Here is a 19,100-nt window from a genome sequence, read left to right as displayed (position 1 = left end):
ATATTTTTAAAATGTTGCGTTATCAGCAGGGTAATTTAAGATTTAAGTTCTTTAGATGTAGGCTATATTTTGAATAGTGGGTGGTCCTAAATCTGTTGTTGGCAAATCAGCATAGGCTAAATGTATGGGGTAAAAGGCTGAAAAATGTGGATATTAAAAAAAAAAAAAAGGATAGAGTTGATTTACTAAAGGAGTACAGGCTCTTCTCTCAGAAAAGTACACTATATTGTCAAAATTATTGGGACGTCTGCCTTTAAAGGCACATGAACTTTAATGTCATCCCAGTCTTAGTCTGTAGGGTTCAATATGATGTTGGCCCACCCTTTGCAGCTATAACAGCTTCAACTCTTCTGGGAAGGCTGTCCACAAGGTTTAGGAGCTGTCTATGGGAATGTAATGTCAGGCACTGATGTTGGACGAGAAGGTCTGGCTCGCAGTCCCCACTCTACTTCATCCCAAAGGTGTTCTATCAGGTTGAAATCAGGACTCTGTGCAGGCCAATCAAGTTTCTCCAAACTCACTCATCCATGTCTTTATGGACCTTGCTTTGTTCACTGGTCCAAATAATTTGGTGGAGGGGGGATTATGGTGTGGGGTTGTTTTCCCGGGGGTTGGGCTTGGCCCCTTAAGACTTTGGCATACCAAGACATCTTGGACAATTTCATGCTCTCAACTCTGTGGGAACAATTTAGGGATGGTCCCTTCCTGTTCCAACATGACTGCACACCAGTGCACAAAGCATAGACTACCTTTGGGATGAAATAGAGCGGAGACTGTGATACAGGCCTTCTCATCCATCATCAGTGCCTGACCTCACAAATGCACTTCTGGGAGAATGGTCAAATATTCCCATAGAAACACTCCTAAAACTTGTGGACAGCCTTCCCAGGAGTGTCAAAGCTGGTATAGCTGCAAAGGGTGGCCCAACTCAATATTGAACCCTATGGACTAAGACTGGGATGCCATTAAAGTTTATGTGTGTGTAAAGGCAGGTGTCTGTCAAAAGTATTCAATCTAGTGTAGATGTTCACTTTGCAAAGTGAATGTTGCAAAATAAGGTAAAGCTGTGTTCACTTTGAACACCCAGTCATGCGTAAGGGAAACTTAACTTGAATTTGTGGTCAATATTTAAAATCATAGTTTCTTTTTCACATTGTATTTGAATTATTTCTAGCCTTCTCTTGTTAATCTTGTATATTTTGAGGATCGCAAACATACTTTGTGAAGATCCACAAAACATTAAGTTCCTTGAATTCTGTGACCTGTATTGACTGAGCCTTGTGAGTTGGCACTGCTGTGTCACACATTTCACAGAGCCTGCCTTCTGAACTACAAAGGTGTAGCCAGGAGGAGTTTCAGGAGGTGGAGTCAGTACAGGAATCACTGCTTACAGACAGCAAAATACTACACCTCCTAAAACTCCTTATCTCATGATACCTTGCTGGCACAAGCAGCGATTCCTGTTCTGCCTCTGCCTTCTCTCAGCACCGATTTAGTTCAGAAGGCAGACTCTGTGAAATGTGTGTCACAGTAGTGCCTACAGACTGGGAGGGCATCATGCATATGTTGTGCAGAGCAGAAGTAAATAAACGTGTTGGGATATTCACAAAGTATATTTACAAGCTCCAAAGATGGATCAGATTATAAGGAGTAGGCTAGAAATAATTGAAATATGATGTAGAAATGTACAATTATCCAAATACCTGATTTTACATTTTGACAATAGATACACTTTGCAAAAATAATCACATTGTGAAGCAAACAACTATTTTAGCAGAAACCAGTGTTGCAGTAACCATAATGCATGTTATCCCACCAAGATAACCTATCAAACACATGTATGTGCTTTGCAGTGCTGTTCAATTTTAATGGCACCCTAGCACACTTGGGTAACCTCCCTAATGTTGCAGCTTAACATGTGTTGTGGTTTACTGCATCAAAAAATAAGGTGCATGTCTGATTTTTTTGTGTGCTCTAAAATGTTGGTAGCCCTTTAAAAATAATGGCGTGCCTTTAAGTGGATATAAACCTGAATTATTATTTTTTTTAATTAAGAGTATAGGATTTATGTCGTCTGTGTCCAGTTTTGCTGCAAAGAGTTAAATCAGTTCTGAGCAATCCTCTTATCCTTTTTCAGTAAGATAAAAACAGACACTTTGAGAAATAGGTGTCCATTTCTTCCCCCTTGCTGTGACTGACAGGTGATTTCCTTATCTCATACACTAGTGTGAGAGAGGCATTCTGTGTACTTCACATCCCCCCTCCTTTTCTCTCTAGCTCTCCCAGGATTGGCTTCTTCACACCTCATGATTTGGAATGTTGAAGTCATGTGGTGCCTTTCCCTGGTTTTGACTGGATGTTAGTGATCATGGGGCATAATCCACACGACCAGCAGAAGTTCAGTATAAGAAATACACAGAAGAAAATATGTTGCCAAGGGGAGTGTAGAGGTGGTGTTTAGTGTACTGACTCTGCCCACCGAGCTCCAGGCAACAGACACGCCCACAGAATCCCGAGTTTTGCAGGGCTACAAACAGAAAAGGCGGAGATATTTGACAGGTAAGGATACATGCAGGAGGCATGTATATCCTTATAGATAAGCACTTTGGCAGTAGTTTAGCAATGATGAGAGTAGTTTTACATCCACTTTAAAGCAGAGGTTCACCCTAAAAACATGTATATACCATTCCATCCAGCATACTATATACGTATAGAGCCGACTCGCAGTTTGGCTTCTTTTGGAAACTGGTGACGCGCTTATGCGCCGGGGGGAAGCTTTTGTCATCACGTCAATCACTTTCTCTGAATAGGAACGCCCACTCCCGTGGTTTCCACTACCTGGAAGCCGGGGGGAAAATAGCTATACGGCGGTATGTACAGCGAAAAAAAAAAAAAAGCATACTGTACATGTCGGCAGTATGCTGGATGGAATGGTATATACATGTTTTTAGGGTGAACCTCTGCTTTAAGGTGTTGGTTCATCTTTTTAGATGTACCTACTTCCGTAAATGTTGAGTTGTCAATGTTGACACAGACAGTTTAGCGGTGCTCTAGGGATTCTAAATCCCTGCTCATCTCTCTTTTCTCTATACAGTACAGGACAAATCAGAGCTATGCTCAAAGTCGCTTTGTCTGTCCCAGAAGCACTGCACAGAGAAGAGGGAGAAGGGCTGGGATTCCAAATCACATTGCTGTACCGGCTACGTGGACACGGACAGCTCAGCTGCCTTGAGTTAGGTACACTGGAGACCAGGGGGTGGGTGTACGGTGTTCACCTTTTCATTTTTTCTGTAAAGGTAAACTAACACTTTAATGCAAATCACATTAGCTTGTGATATATAACGCATGTTAACACAATACACAAGAGTGGAAAGGTGTGACTGGGCTAATTTTCAGCTCCAATGAGTTATAATTATGCATGGATCACTGGAAAGATGAGTTATCTTGCTTCATGTGGGGAGCTCATCATGCTTGCACTTTACTATAAATATGTTTGGTGAATTAATGGATCTCCTGAGTGTCTGATCTTGCTACGTCATGAATGCTGCTGCCAGACTCATCCACCTTACCAATCAATCCGTGTCTGCTACTCCTCTCTGCCAATCCCTCCACTGGCTTCCGCTCACCCAACTAATTAAGTTCCTCTCAAGACCTCCTGCTCTCTAGCTCCCTCATCACCTCCTTTTTTTCTCGCCTCCAGGAATTTTCCAGAGCCTCTCCAATCCTATGGAAATCCTTACACCAACCTGTCCGACTATCTTCTACTCTGTTAGCTTTTAGACGATCCCTGAAAACCTTCCTCTTCAGAGAAGCCTACCTTGCCCACACCTAACTATATCTTCATTTTCTCCATCAGTTTACCCCCACAAATTCTCTAACAATGCAGCTATGATAATGTCCGTAAATCCACTCTGCCTAGTTTTGTGTAATCCACCACATCTAGAATCCTACACATGGTCACTGGGAGTGTACTTCCTGAGGCCTTTGCAGTGTAACATCCTGTATCACCAATCTGGATCATTCAGGTTACTTCTAATTCTGACATTTTTATTTACACCGATCTGGGAATACCTCTCCACCACAAGCAGCATCTCCAGCCAACCGACAAAAGGGAGGAGGGTGGACTGGTGCATCAAAACAGACTGTGCTCCCTGTATTTATTTCAATTTTTTTTCCAATTTGACATTAAAATGAATATAAAATCAGCTGCTTGTGATTTGCTATGTATTCTGCAACTTACTACTGTGTGTATGCAATGCTACCCTATCGCCAAACAAAAAAGCAAGTTAGCAACCTACCTCCCGTACCTCCTGTACTGCCGATTGCTACTTCGCTGAAAAAGTTTCTTTCAAAACGAAAACTTTAAAGAATGTCAATGTTCTACGTTCCCCACTGTGAGTTGTGCTTCCATAAACCAACCCTGACCCTCTTCTGCTTTAAAAGGTACAGCTTTTATTGGGACTTTTACTTAGCTACATATAGAGTCTGTCTGCTACCTTATGTTGTCTGTAGCTTCTCTTAGACTTGGCTGGGCTTTGATAACTCTGTGATACATCTAAATTTCTAAGAACTATATTTATTTTGTGGCAATTAAGATCACTGATATCAAAGAAGGGGAAGTATGGATATCTTCAAATAGTTGTATGTAAGACCATCTTACATACAACTATTTGAAGATATCCAGTTGATATCATGCTGAAGTCAAGAGACCACGTGGAAGAAGGGGCCTTTGGGCTCTGTACACATTACCCTGTACAGGTTTACACTACTTTGCTAGTACATGATCTTATTCTTTTATTTTTTTGCGACCATTCAGAAATCTTTGGCAGGACCACTGGTAAACTCACAATACATGTGTTTCTGCACCTGAATAGCTCCTCTCTTTCTCTAGAACTGCTCTCCTCCCCTTGGAACAATTACTTCCTTGTATTATGTGATTCGTATCCACTGTGTCCCTTCAATAGGCACTGCTGTGTCACAGAATTCACAGAGCGTGACTTCTGAACTACAGAGGTGCTAAGGAGATGTTTCAGAAGGTGCCGTCAGTACAGGAATCACTGCTTGCAGGCAGCAAGTTACCATGGGACATGTAGTCTTTAGAGATTGAAAGTAAACAGCAGAGGAGAAGCTGCAAAGCATGCAGGGAAACCAGGAAGTTGTGGAAAGAGATGACCAGCAGATGGGCAGAATGCACAAAAGGAATGAGATTTCTCAAGCAAATATATTTTGGATTATCAAATTTAACTATTGTTATTACAGTGCTGATTTTATACAACATGCTTAAGCAACCCCAATTCCAGTCTGGTAATGCTGAACTCAGAACATAATGGTAGACCAGGATATTGTGTTAAATATGTTGTTTAACATCTATTCTTTCTTTTTTCTCAATTTTTCTCTAAGTATTCTTGAATATTTAATTTCCTCCATCAAAAAGAAATGTCATTCTTGTGGTAACCTAGGTCATATTACTTTTTGACCTAAAGAGGTGTAATTTCCTTTACAATGTCATTATGAAGATCAATATTTAGTTTTTTAGTTGTAAGTTGTTCCAAATGGAAATGTGACACCACGTGATGAGGGTGAATAGAAAGGTTTGAAGAGCAAACACAAAGTCTGATCAATCGCTTAGCCATTAGATACTTTGTATAATTTATTTATGCTAACCTAGCATTCAGGACGTGATTTTCAGAACACAGTTTAGAAGCAAATTAAGCCGAACATTTTCTTCAAGTGATTGAAGTACTGAACAGGTGTTTACAGATTTCTATAGAAAGGTGCTATTTATTGCGGTAATTTATAAAACTTAATCCATGCTGTTATTTCATGGGATGAAAATACTCAGCCATGTGCTGAGCTATCTGTTCCTGTCAAACATTGCTTGATCCCATTGAGAGAACATCACAAGATGATTTGCATTTTCTTTTTTTTGTTATGGTCATTCTCTGAGTAGGGAAAGATGATTATTTTATGGTGCTACATGAATGTCTACTACTAATGCTTCTGATTGCTTCTTGATTCCTGGTCAGCAATCATTGCCTCTTTGAAGCTCTTATTATAATGTGTCATAGAAAATAAACAATGCATTATAGTACAATGTCAGCAGACATAATTGATAGATTTAAAGGTACACTTTAGTCCAAACTGAGAGCTATGCCTTGAAATGTACACTAGGGAGTAACAGCCCACTTACTCATGACTTCTGTTTCTCCTCCAGATGTAGCTGTAATGTACCTGACCATTCAGCTACTTAAAATCCCCTTGTTGCCCATAATCATTGTAGAATGCAGGCAATGCGTGTGCCTTTCTGTCTTTCACACAGCTATTAAGATGAATTGCACAGCTTAAAATCATGTAGTTGGAAGCTGGGACTCCACCTAACAACACGTGGTGAAAGTAGCAGAGTACATGTGGGGCCTATTGAGTCATTGGGGTTGATTTACTAAATGAAAATAGGCTGTTGACTTTGCAAGGGAAGTTGCACTGTTCAAGGACATTTTCCCCAGAGCTTAGCAAATGTGGTCAGTTTCCCTTTGCAAAAAATACCAAATCAGGTGCAAGGAAAAACAATTTTGCACAGTGGCAATATTTTTGTTTGATGCCATTTACTATGCTCTGATATCACATATTGTTTGCAATTACCCTTTAAGGGAGAACACAGTTTCTATCTAACCACAATGTAGAATAGTAGCCCGGTTCCTGTTCTCCATACTGCTTATAATAAAGGAATGTGCAGGAAATCAGAAAAAATAGGGTATGTATGAGCTGTCCTCCTGAGAATTGAATTGCTGAAGATGTCTAGCCCACAATGCCATAGGAGGTTGGCCCCTTTCGCACGTGCTGGATCTGTTTTTTTTTCATCAGGGGATTTGTCTGCTGATCCCCTGCATAGCTTAGCGGAGCGGCTGGATGACAGGTCCATGCTTGGCTGAAAAACAGGCACCCGATTGGACCTCACTTTGAAAGGGGCCTTACCCATACTCTGTTCTGTGTAGAACAGATGAGAATGGAGGGCCTGATCGGGCTTGGCTGAAAAACAGAAACCCGGACCCGATCGGACCTCACTTTGAAAGGGGCCTTAACCATACTCTGTTCTGTGTAGAACAGATGAGAATGGAGGTCCTGATCGGGCTCGGCTGAAAAACAGAAACCCAGACCCAATCGGACCTCACTTTGAAAGGGGCCTTACCCATACTCTGTTCTGTGTAGAATGCTATAGTGGAGGATGGGCAAAGCCACAAAAAAAAAAAAATCAGAAAGGTTTGGAATCAGGTTTTCTTTTTTATTGCTGTTTGTGTCTTACAGTTCCAGTGGCATTTATTTCCCTTGTTTTTGTCCTAGTGTCAGAGGCACAATGGTAAGGTCATAGATGGCAATAAAAAAATGGACAGGAATTATAACTTTCCCCACGTATTCTAGAACTAAGAAAACAATTGGTTGGAGGTGGGACTTTTTTTTTTTTTTTTTGCACTGTCATGCTTGCTTGCTTTACCATTGTCTGTACTTTGCTAGAGTGTTTGCACACTGAAGGACTGCATGCGACTTTTGGCACACTTTAGTCCACCGTACTGTTAACAGTAGAAGCGGACCAATGCAGAGGACCACACCAGCGTTGACAGTAAACATTTCTAAATAAACTATTTACTATGTACAACGTAAATAGATTTCATGGCCATGACAAGTCACCATCTAACACCCATAATACTTTGATACAGTTATTAGGAGACGAAAATGTTTCTCACGCACTGGCTGGGAATTTTGGGCACCCTCTACAAACGGCAGTATTTTTAATGGCACAACACAACTCCAATTATAGTTACTTTTATTTTTAACATAACACTAGTTATAGTTACACATTTTAAACTTTTTAAGATCTAACGTTTTAACTCGTCATAGGGAGTCAAGAAACAAATTATTTATAACACATGAATAAATATACAGTATGTAAAGGATTTAAAACATTTTTTTTTACGATTTATGCATTTGGATAACTTCTGAATGTGTGATGTGTCTTTAAATGCTGACATGCAGTAGGTTAGCTTTAAAAATGAAGTTTGTGTTTTACTACTGTTCTTTTGAAACACTTTTTTTTTTTAAACACAACACTTATTGTGTATTTTTTCACTGTGTGGAAACAATTGAGTGAATTTTTAGACCTTTTCAAGGTCTTAAAGCTGGCATTGTTCTTTATTCTCCAAATAAAGCAAAGTAGGGCACAAGAACATAATAGACTCAGGTTACAGGTGGAAAAGATTTTGTCTCTTGAAACATAGAGTAGGGACAGCTGGTTTATAAAAAAAACAACATAGAAGTGCAGGCTGCAAAACCAGAACTACATGTGCCTGTTTTTCCCGTAGCTGTAAATTTAATTCAGGGGTACTAATACTAAATTTATTTGGTAGAACGATGCAGCTGTGAAATAATTTTGAAAATATACAATGTAAAAATCTGTACAAATGCTTATTGTACAACCAGACTAATGTTGGGAGCTTTCCCACAATTTCTGTCTATATTCCATGGTGTACATTTAAGAATGGCATTTTACGGGCATCTTATTGCACTGCTGCTGTTGTGATCTAATAAATGTGAATGGTATATGGAAGTGCATCATTCTACAGTATACTGTATAGCTTTCTTAAATTGTAATACATTCCTTTTTTCTGTTCAGTAGATTACAGACGTGTTAAACTGCCTGTCAGGTTTTATATTGCGGTCTGTGTGCTCTCTGAGGGGAAGATTACCCTTCTATATTTGTCATGGTGACCTCTATCTTCAGTACAGAAAATAACAGAGGATCCAAGTTGTCACCATAGCAAGAGGTGTGAGGCAATCTTTTATTGGGGACACCTGAAACAAACTGTCACTCCCTGTTTTGTCTCTGGGACAAGAAGGGAATGAATGTTTCCCTAGTGGCTATATTTAAAACTTTATTTAAAATCTAAATGTGAAGTTTTGTTTATGGGTGAACTTAACATATGTTTTTTAACCTGGTATAACAAAAAAAGTTATTGAAATCTCCTGGTATTTCACTCAAGGCTGTATATGTTTTAATGGGTTTTCACTGAATATATATATATATATTTTTAAAGTACTTACTGACGGCAAATTATTTTTGCACTTTGCCATTGTGACTTTTATAAATGGATATGCCAGATTTCCAGAGTCTAAAAATGACTCTAGATTACAGCATTACAGACCCTGCAACAGTAACTAAGTTCTGTACCACATGTGCGTAAAAACGAAACACGCCATTCATGAAGGCAGCCCGTTTATTAAAATGGGTTACCAATGGACAAAAAACTCACCTGCAGAATATTTTTAATGCAGTGCACCACAATGTATGGCATGTGTGCCATGGCACACTGCAGCTTGGGTACAATGCCACCTACTGTAGTTGTGTATTTGGGTGTCAATCTAAATTAATGGCACCACATCTGTTAAAGTGCTGTGCATTGTGGTATTGCAGGATACAATGTGCTTTTTACCGCACAGTAGTATATCATGTAGCTAATCTAAAGTGGTAGAGACTGTTCACTTAGCAAAGTGATTGTTCATGGAGCTTACCAAAGAAGGAAAATCTGAATGAAAACCCAGTCATTTGCAAAGAAAATTAACTAAGTGGCATTGTTTTCTTTAAAGCAATTGGGCGATTGAAGTTAATACAGCTTCACTTTGTTAAATGAATTCCCGTGTCTTACACATGTTGTTGCCAGAGTGTCAGCAGACTTTGCGGGGTGTACAGCAAGCTCCAAGAACACCATTAAGAGATCACTTTCCATTTTATTAACGTGAAATGCAAATCTTTCGCAAGTATACATATATGTATACATAATGCCTGAAATAAAACATTCTGCTTCCTGTTTAGTGTAGGAGTCTTTTCAGTTGTTTCCCTTGGGCTACTTCAGTGAACGCTCTGTGGGCCTGGATAATCTCACAGACCCACCCAAAGTTAAGTGGCTTCATATGCATCTGTGCGGCCTTGCTTTTTAAGGTTAGAATGATTCCATTAAAATGCCATTATACTTTTTGAAAGTGACAGATGGAGTCGATTTTTGTCACATACTTTTCAGCATTCATTTTATCATGTACATTTCAGTAGATGGAGTCTTATTACCAAACTTTATTGACATATAATGGAGAACTTATATAATTATATATATATAAATGTTTAAAAGAGAAATAGGGAAAAGTTTGCTGCAGATATGGAAATTAAAATCTACCTATATATATGTTGTATTTCCAATTTAAAGCTAAACTGAATATGACACACACATTTTTTTTAACAATGTTCTCATTTTGTTGTGCCAGTCTTATAAGACATGTAAGTCTGCTAGACAGTTTGACCAGGTCAGGGACCTCCCTGTAAGCAATGCAGCAGTAAAATGCAAGGTCCTGCCATTTAATAGACCCTTGTAAATATGCTGAATAAAAATAAAAAAAAATCTTAGAAATAAAGATACTTACCTTAGACCCTGGGCCTGTGATGTTCCTTAGACTTCCCTTGGGATCCTCTGTAAACTGAAGCCGGCCATACGTGGATTGAAATATGGCTGGTTCAGCAGGGACCGGGCAAATTTTGATCTATATATGGGCAAAGCTGATTGCACCCAAATTGATCCATTGATTGACTCGGGTACATCCAGCCTGTTGGATTTTTGGCATGTCATTACTGCTGGCGGCTATAACCACATGCAGTAATCATTGTGTTATGTCAGCCGGAAAGCCCCCTCCCCTCCTTGTCAACACAATAGTATTGCAGGAAGCATTTTCCCCTATCAACTCTGAATGTGTTAATGGGAAAATCAAAGTGATTTTCCTTTGGTGGAAGGAAAGAAAATCTAATTGTTTATAGGCTGCCTTAAAATCCCAAATCTCAAAAGAATATGATCCTGAACAGCTACGTGTAAATCGGTTGACTGAAATGTACCCTGTGGCTCATAAATCATGTGTATATACAGATTTGCATGTTTTACTTGCTTTCTGAGATGTGCATTCATTTAAAGCAGGCCTGTCGGTAGCTTTACAGGTCTGCATTAGTATAATTTTTCAAAAGAACTGTACCTTTAAACAATACATTTTAATCCTTGATCCTCCCTTATATTCTTTCTTGTGCCAACAAACGAAACACAGCATATGAATAAGTGCTAAAGGGGGTGTGAAATTTGTTAAACCGCTTCTTCCTTTTCCACTGTCTTTAATATTGTGTTTGGTTTGTTTGCACAAGAAAAAATCTGTGCAATTGACAAGCTGGGCTGGCACCTTTTGTGAGCGGTGGAGCGGTGTGAAAATGCAGTGGAATGGTGCCTGCAGCAGAAATAATAAATATTTAATCCTTGAACTCAACTTGCTTGAGTAGAGCATCTTGGGAGAATTACATCATCAGTTTGCTGCAGGTAGAAGGAAGCATTGCCTCAGTTTTCCCTCCTTCAGTCATAAATCACTGAGATTGGTCTAACACTGTAACTAAGAGCACAAAGACTTTTGTACAAAAAACAGTATGATTGTGTTGTCTCTGGACTATCATTTAAGATCAGAAAATAGTTGACCCTGGAACATACAAATTCCTACTAGCCTGTCACTTAGATGGGCTTTGATTATGAATGTGTCAATAAGAAAACTAAACATGAAAAGGTGCAAATGACATGTGCATTAAATAAACTCTGAGCTTACTTTATTAAAGCTAAAAAAAAGCACTTTTCTTTAGCTTTCAATAAACCTTATGATCCAGATAAAATATAACAATCAATGGCAAGGATTTTTCTGCTCAGGAGTATCTGATTTAGGGTAACCCCTGGTACCAACTTTAGCAGGTACCAGGGGTTGCAGATCTTGACCAGCCCAAGGATGAGACACCACTCAGAGCAACATGTGCAATAATCATCCAGTGGCCAGCGTTCAAGAACAGTCTCTAGATCAGGGGTCTCAAACTGGCGGCCCTCCAGCTGTTGCAAAACTACAAGTCCCATCATGCCTCTGCCTGTGGGAGTCATGCTTGTAACTGTCAGCTTTGCAATGCTTCATGGGACTTGTAGTTTCGCAACATCTGGAGGGCCGCCAGTTTGAGACCCCTGCTCTAGATGTAAGCTGGAAAAATCACCTTGCAAATCCTGGTAGATGGGGCTGTGAAGTCTGCATCTGGTGGCATCCTGTAGCTAGGCAATACATTTTGAGGAAACCATACTCCTTCTAAAGCCTGGTGGAGAAAAGGGGCTTTAATTAAAAATAAATAGCAGTTTACTTTGTGTGTTTCTCCCAGATCTGTGCATTAAATAATGCAGTGTGAAACTTTGCATATGTGTAGGAGTTTATTGTAAGTCACTGTGTAGAGCAGTGATTCTCAACCTTTCTACTGCCGTGACCCCTTGATAACATTTCCCAAGTTGTGGGGACCCCTAACAACAAAATTATGGAATGGGATAAGTGTCAGTGCTGGCGGGGAGTTGGAATTAGTGACAGTGCTGGTGGGGGCTTGGGATCAATGGCAGTGCTGGGGGGAGTTCTGATCAGCGAACTTCAGTGCTCTTGATCAAGGTCATCTGCTAATCTGAAAACTGTTGTGGGGACTTTTAATGGCAACTCTAATCACAGGTAGTGTTACTCACTGTGTCTCGCAGCAGTGACACCTATGCCAAAATCAGGATATAGGGTCTCCTCTGGCTCCTCCCACTTCACATTCCTCACCAGTCAGCTGACCTCTAGTCTCTCTAGATATCAGCAGAGGTTCCCCCCTTATTCACTAAGGGAAAATTCCCTTGCAAAGTGAACAGTGTGTTTGCCTTTAGTAAATCAGCCCCTTAGTGGCTATGTAGGAATATGCCCCGAGTTCAGCATCGAGTGTCATGTTTTTGCTGAGACTGTCAGTGGCTGGTTCAGTGCTGCAGTGTCACTTGGGCACGTTCATCTTAGATATTATTATTGGTACCATAGAGTATTGTAAGCCTGGAGCTTGATACATATTTCTGTATTAGTCTCAGTCAATAAAATAGAAGGCAGCATAATAACTAGAATTAAAAAAATCATTCCCCAGATTTCTTTAGTCTGATCTTTCTTAATGCATTAATTTCATTTTTTAGGCTTTCTTTCTCCTTATTTAATCTGATGATCCAGCCAGCAAGTTTGTTGTTTTTCACAAGCTCATTTCACATGGATCAGGAAAACCACTTGGGCCCCTTTCACATGGACTGACCGCTCGGACCCGTTTAAACCACCAATTGCCCTCTATGAAGTGACGGATGTATCACCCACCAACATCTGATTTTATCCACTAAAAACAGATGGATGGGGGATCCATTCCTCTTCCATCTGGCAGATCGGATGACAGTCGACGCATGCTCGGAAGCATTGAACTTAATTTTCTCGGCTCGTCGTAGTGTAGTACGTCACTGTGTTCTTGACTGTCGGAAGCTTGAGCGGAATTCCGTCGGAAAAACCATTGAAGGTTTTTCCGACGGAAAATCCGACCGTGTGTACGTGGCATAAGAGTTTATTTATTTATTTATATATATATATATATATATATATATATATATATATATATATTTGGATGTTATTGTATTATTGTAATGTTGAAAATGAGTAATAAATAGCAAAGGATGTAGTAATAACATTTTGTCCCCTCGAACAAAAAGTACCTTGTTATAAAAACATGTGCATTTTATGTGTACTTGTAGTCCAATATTAGTTCTAAGAAGATAAAGCCTCAAGCTCAATAAAAGGGAATCTTGTCTCGAAAAGTATAACGTCTGGTGACAAGATGGTTTCATATCACAGTCCTGGATAAAGAGAATGTATTCACTAAGATCTGCACTGTAAAGCTTTCTTTTAGTATTTGTAGACTTATAGTACAGGGTCTTGCTGCTGTACTTTGGATGTCTGTAGACTTAATTGGACATTCTCCCAACTCACCAAGAACAGCACTTGCCTCATAGTCTAGTCATTTACCATACATTATTAGATTATGTTGGTGCATGAAGTAAACTGAGATGAGGAGAGCGGGCGTTATGAGCTCCTATTACATTGGTAGCTAGATAATCCTATTGTGTTTAGGGTTACAATTTGTTGCCTTTCTCATACGAAGGGATATACCCTCTACCTCCTGCATTTGTTCAACCCTAGTGAAAAGACATATTTAAAATGCCAAAAAAAAAAACTCACAGTAGGCTGTCTACCAGCAAAGCAAAATTCATCCTTGCATCTCTAACATACAGATTTGGAAGCCTTTAAATACTTAAACGTAAAACATCATTTTTATAATGGGGATGTTTTCTACATTTATTTCAATGTGTTTGGATACATTTTCCAAGCTGGAAAACAGAAATTGAAGATTGCTTTCAGCAGAAATTATACAGTTTAAGACCTTTAACTTTGTCAAAATTGCACATTAGGCGAATTCATAAAAAATGTTTTTTCATTTTGTGATCGGTAAAGAGATAACGTGGCCTATTGCATGTTCTATGATGCTGTAACTAGACATGAAAATAATGCATGTTTATTGCATTAATTGATAATGAAATAATAATTGTGAGCCCTAATGCTGGTTAAGGTAAGGTATCAGTGTGATGTTTTTAGATCTATCCATTTGGGAGAGGGATTCAGGATCTGTAAGTGCTCCTTTTATTCTAGTAATTATTTCCTCCATTTGATCTTAAATGGTAAGGATTTAGCTGACACTTTAGAGGCAAAACGTTAGATGAAAGTGAATGGGATTTATAAGCAAGTGCGTTGAAAAAAAGGACTCTTGGTTCTTGGAATGACATCATATAATTACTGCTGTGCTTATATGTGATAACTTTGAAAAGTGATCACACATGGGGGTTATTTACGAAAGGCAAATCGACTTTGCACTACCAGTGCAAAGTGCACTTGGAAGTGCAGTAGCTGTAAATCTGAGGGGTAGATCTGAAATGAGGGGAAGCTCTGTTGATTTTATTATCCAATCATGTGAAAGCTAAACTGCTGTTTTTTTTATTGTCCTTGCATGTCCCCCTCGGATCTACAGTGACTGCACTTCCAAGTGCACTTTCAGTGCAATTTCAAGTGCACTTTGCACTTTTAGTTTGCACTTGTAGTGCAAAGTGGATTTGCCCCTATTTGCCAATATGTGTGTTTAATGCAATAGGCATATGTGCATTGTTCTGTTATTTTGTGTGTAATCTTTTTTTTTTATTATTCAATTCATAATTTATGTTGATAAACATGGATATAGGACATTTTTGATCATATAGGTTCTGTGAGTTTTGCAGTAATATACCACATCACAATCTGAACTGAGTCAAATCAAAAAGTCACCTAGTAAGGTTATCACTCAGTTTTGTTGCCTTAAGATTTTAGTGTATTCTAGAGTAGTTATGGCCAATACCCTGTCCATGATGTCACTTTTTATGATGTCTGAATGGAAGAACAGGCTGCAGGCAGACATGGAATATTTGGGGAGTGGGATATTTGGGGAGGAGGATTCAAACCTGTAGAACCATGTGTGACCGAATCTATCTTTCTGCAAGTGAAGTCAGTAAGATCCTCCATCTGCATGATTGCAATACTGCATGCAAACCAATGGCTTCTGGTAGGGGGTGCCATTTGTTTTCAGAGTACTGGCATACAGTCCCTGGCTGTATTGAGAAAATTGATTAATAAGGATTTTTTTTAAACATCTTTTCACTGAGAGAGAGGTGGTGTGTAGTAAGTAGGCCAAAGGGTTTGGATCCAGGTCAATGTCTGTGAGTTTCTGAATAATATTTTGCATTAGAGCCCAGAAAGTTTAACCAAGGACATTCTCAGAATATGCCAGTATTATGTTACATTGTATTTGTTATTTTATTACCTTTTATGAGAATATATATACATTTGCCTATTTACTGAAACATAAAGCAGCCAAGCCAATTTACTTTATTGAGCACTTTTTTTGACCTAAAATAAGATTCTGTATTTATTTTCTACTTTAGTTGGTCAGTTTGAGTAGTGAAGATTGGATTTAATATGATTCCTAAAATCCTGATATGGCAAACTTTTTTTCTTTTTTTAAAGACGTAAGCCTTGTGCTGTTCATTTGTATATGGTATGTATATTTTTTCACATTAATAACATATTCTTTTAAAAAATGTCATTGCTGTTTGAAAAGGTTCTGTAACACAATAGTCACATTGGTCCATGCAATAATCTTGGCTTTGAGATATGGCAGGTTTATGTAGTTGTACCCTAGTGTTATGTAAATGGTTGTAACGTGTCAGATACCAGACACAAGTCTGCATCCGTGTGCTAGAGAAAAATGTTGAGTATTTGTGAAATATGTTTGCATATATTGTGCTGTTTTGCTTGCACACCTGTATCTAGACAATACCTTCAGCCCTAAGGATTGAAAAATACATCATCATGGCCATAAATGTCAGTAAGGCAGTTTGTATTATCTTCACATCACCTGTACAATTTATGACATGTCTGACAAAACACACACAGTAAAAATTAAACGGTAAGAGTTATGTTAAATGTTTGAAGGGCAAGAATACAGTGTTAATAGTTTAATGCAACCTTTCCTAACCTGTTCAACACAGAGGAACCCTTAAATAAACTTTCTGGTCTCAGGGAACCCCTGCTAAAAATGACTATATCTACAATTCATGATACATTAGTAATGCACCTTACACTTGTGGTCATTGGGAAGAATTGCCCTCTTACCGATAGCTAGGAACTCCTAGCAACCTCTGGAGGAACCCTAGTTGAGAAACCCTGGTTTATGCATAATATTGTTATTGCACCAAGTCATCTGCTTTGATAAATTGATGACATTTGGTTAACTTCATGTATCCAGCATGTTATCATATGAAATCAGCGTGGTACAGATACCCTTGAATGGAAATACTCCTCTATATTTGTCTATATTATAGTGGAGGAAAACATTTAACACTAAGGTGGCATATGCTTCTTTAATAAGGCAGAGTGCAGTAACTTAACGTTATCTATTTTGCTTAATTGTGATGGCTGAAAGAAAAAAATCTTACATCTGTAGGTTACACTTCACTGTCACCTTTCTTTCTGTTATACATTATCCACTTCAGCTCAGGAAGATTTTACCCCCTTCATGACCAGGCCATGTTTTACTATTCTGCACTGCGCTACTTTAACTGGTGATTGTGCAGTCATGCAACACTGTACCCAAACCAAATTAATATATATATTTTTTCACACAAATAGAGCTTTATTTGATCACCACTGGGTTTTACATTTTTTGTGATATAAACGTAAAAAGACCTAAAATTTTGAAGGGAAAAAAAATATTTTTTACTTTCTGCTTTTAAAATCTATCCAATAAAATGTTTAATTTCTTCATATTTTAGCCAAATATACTCTGCTACATGTTTTTGATAAAAAAAAATAATCCCAATAAGTGTATAGTGATGGGTTTGCGTGAAAGTTATAGTGCCTACAAACTATGGTACATATACTGGAATTTTTGTTTTTATTATACTACTAATGGCAGCAATTAACGACTTATAACAGGACTGTGATATAGCAGCAGACAGTCGTACACTAACTGACACTGGGGGGAACTGATTAACTGCCACTGACATCACCAGTGGCAATAGTGATAATATTAAACACTGTCATTGCACTAATGACTGGGAAGGAGTTAACATCTAGGGAGATCAAGGGGTACAATGTGTCTACAGGAGAAATTGACAGATCCCACCCTGTGTACAGAGCTCTACATTGAATCGCAACACAACTCTCTCGACTGTAAATGTACACAGCCGATCAGCACGTCCCGGGTGTGAATCATTGGCTGGGACTTGCTGACAGGCTCCCGCTGTGTACAATCACAGTGGGAGCTGGACAGGGGGCGCACATGCGCGTGCCCTAAACCCAAGAGTAGGCAGTGATGTATCAGTACGTCGCTTTGCCTACAACGGACACCAATCTGGAGTACAATGCAGGCAGACGGTCGTTAGGTTTTTAAAGGGATCATTATGCCGTTGACAAACAATTTTCATTTTATAAGAAACTAATCACATTCATAAGTATTAATTATTCAGTACCTACATTTATACGTAAACCAGGGGCATTGTTAGGGTCCTAATAGACCCAGGGCACCCTTGGGCACTTTGATTAAATTGTTGCAGGCCCTCTATTTGGACTATTTCACCTTTCCTAATACACTTTCTTGCCCCTTTGCTGATAAGAATCCCAAACATAAGAACTCAGGGTCACAGAAGATCTCCCAAAAGTTCCTTGCAATGCCATGTTTTCCACCAGATCTCATCTTGCACACCCTTATTATGCTGCGTAGAAGTAAGCCGATACTTGGGATTGGCATTCATTAGTATTAAAAATCCACTTTGGATGTGATCTGGTCTAATATAATGAAGGCAGAAAAAACTATGGAATTGCTAATTTATTTATTTTTTCTCTATGAGATTCCTAAATACCTTCACCCCATAATCATACTATTTATATGTTAAGGCAGTCTCAAGAAACATATTTTACATATTAATCAGTGCTATAAATTCTCTTTTTATTAACCATGTATAGAAAATGCCATATATATGTACCAGCTGTTAAAATATATGTGTGAAAGTGTTGTTTATCAGATCGTACATCATTTTGTAATTAGTAGTTGATGGGTTTCCTTTCTGCTATATGACAAGGATAATTATGTACTGTATATAACATTGTATGTTCCATTACATATAAGAAATAGATCCGCAAGGAAACATAATTAAATCACTGTTTTGAATGATCAAAAAAGCTTTTTTGATCACATGTGCACTTTCAGATAGGCAGTTAAGCTTAAAATAGTTTAGGCATGTCATACAGTAGATGTGGGTTTCTTGTCAAGATCTGTATGTACATACAGAGCTAGATCAGACTCCTCACTTCAAAGGTTTATATTTCTGACAAGTTGACAATATGATTTAGTATTTGAGATGGACACAGTTTAGAACATCTGAGTTACAGAGAAGCTGCTTGAACATGCCTTTAAAATTAAGTGGGTCCAAAATTCTTGGGGCAATTTTTTTACAGTTTTGAGTTGGAAATAACAGGATTTTGTTGCAACTTTCATTTCATTTAAGCAGTTATGAGTTTTTTAATATGCTCAGCAAAGATTTCCA

The 19,100-nt window shown here is 38.6% G+C and overlaps 1 protein-coding gene across 2 annotated transcripts in view; it reads left to right on the top strand.

The window, feature by feature from the left end:
* Window positions 1-19,100, top strand: part of LOC120941932 (aminopeptidase O (putative)) — a 525,264-nt gene that overhangs the window by 413,253 nt on the left and 92,911 nt on the right. Inside the window, exon 14 of one of the 2 annotated variants that reach the window (XM_040355487.1) lies at window positions 15,939-16,455. The exons of the other annotated variant lie outside the window; for it this stretch is intronic. Within the exon in view, the coding sequence (XP_040211421.1) occupies window positions 15,939-15,971 (33 nt within the window). The 3' untranslated portion in view covers window positions 15,972-16,455. Of the gene's footprint in view, window positions 1-15,938; window positions 16,456-19,100 lie in introns of those variants that run through there. 2 annotated transcript variants of the gene reach the window in all.

Source organism: Rana temporaria, chromosome 1 (genome assembly GCF_905171775.1).
Source record: "Rana temporaria chromosome 1, aRanTem1.1, whole genome shotgun sequence".
Classification (NCBI taxonomy): Eukaryota; Metazoa; Chordata; class Amphibia; order Anura; family Ranidae; genus Rana; species Rana temporaria.
The sequence above is the reverse complement of the archived record's forward strand: the minus strand, read 5'-3'. Positions and strand labels throughout refer to the sequence as shown.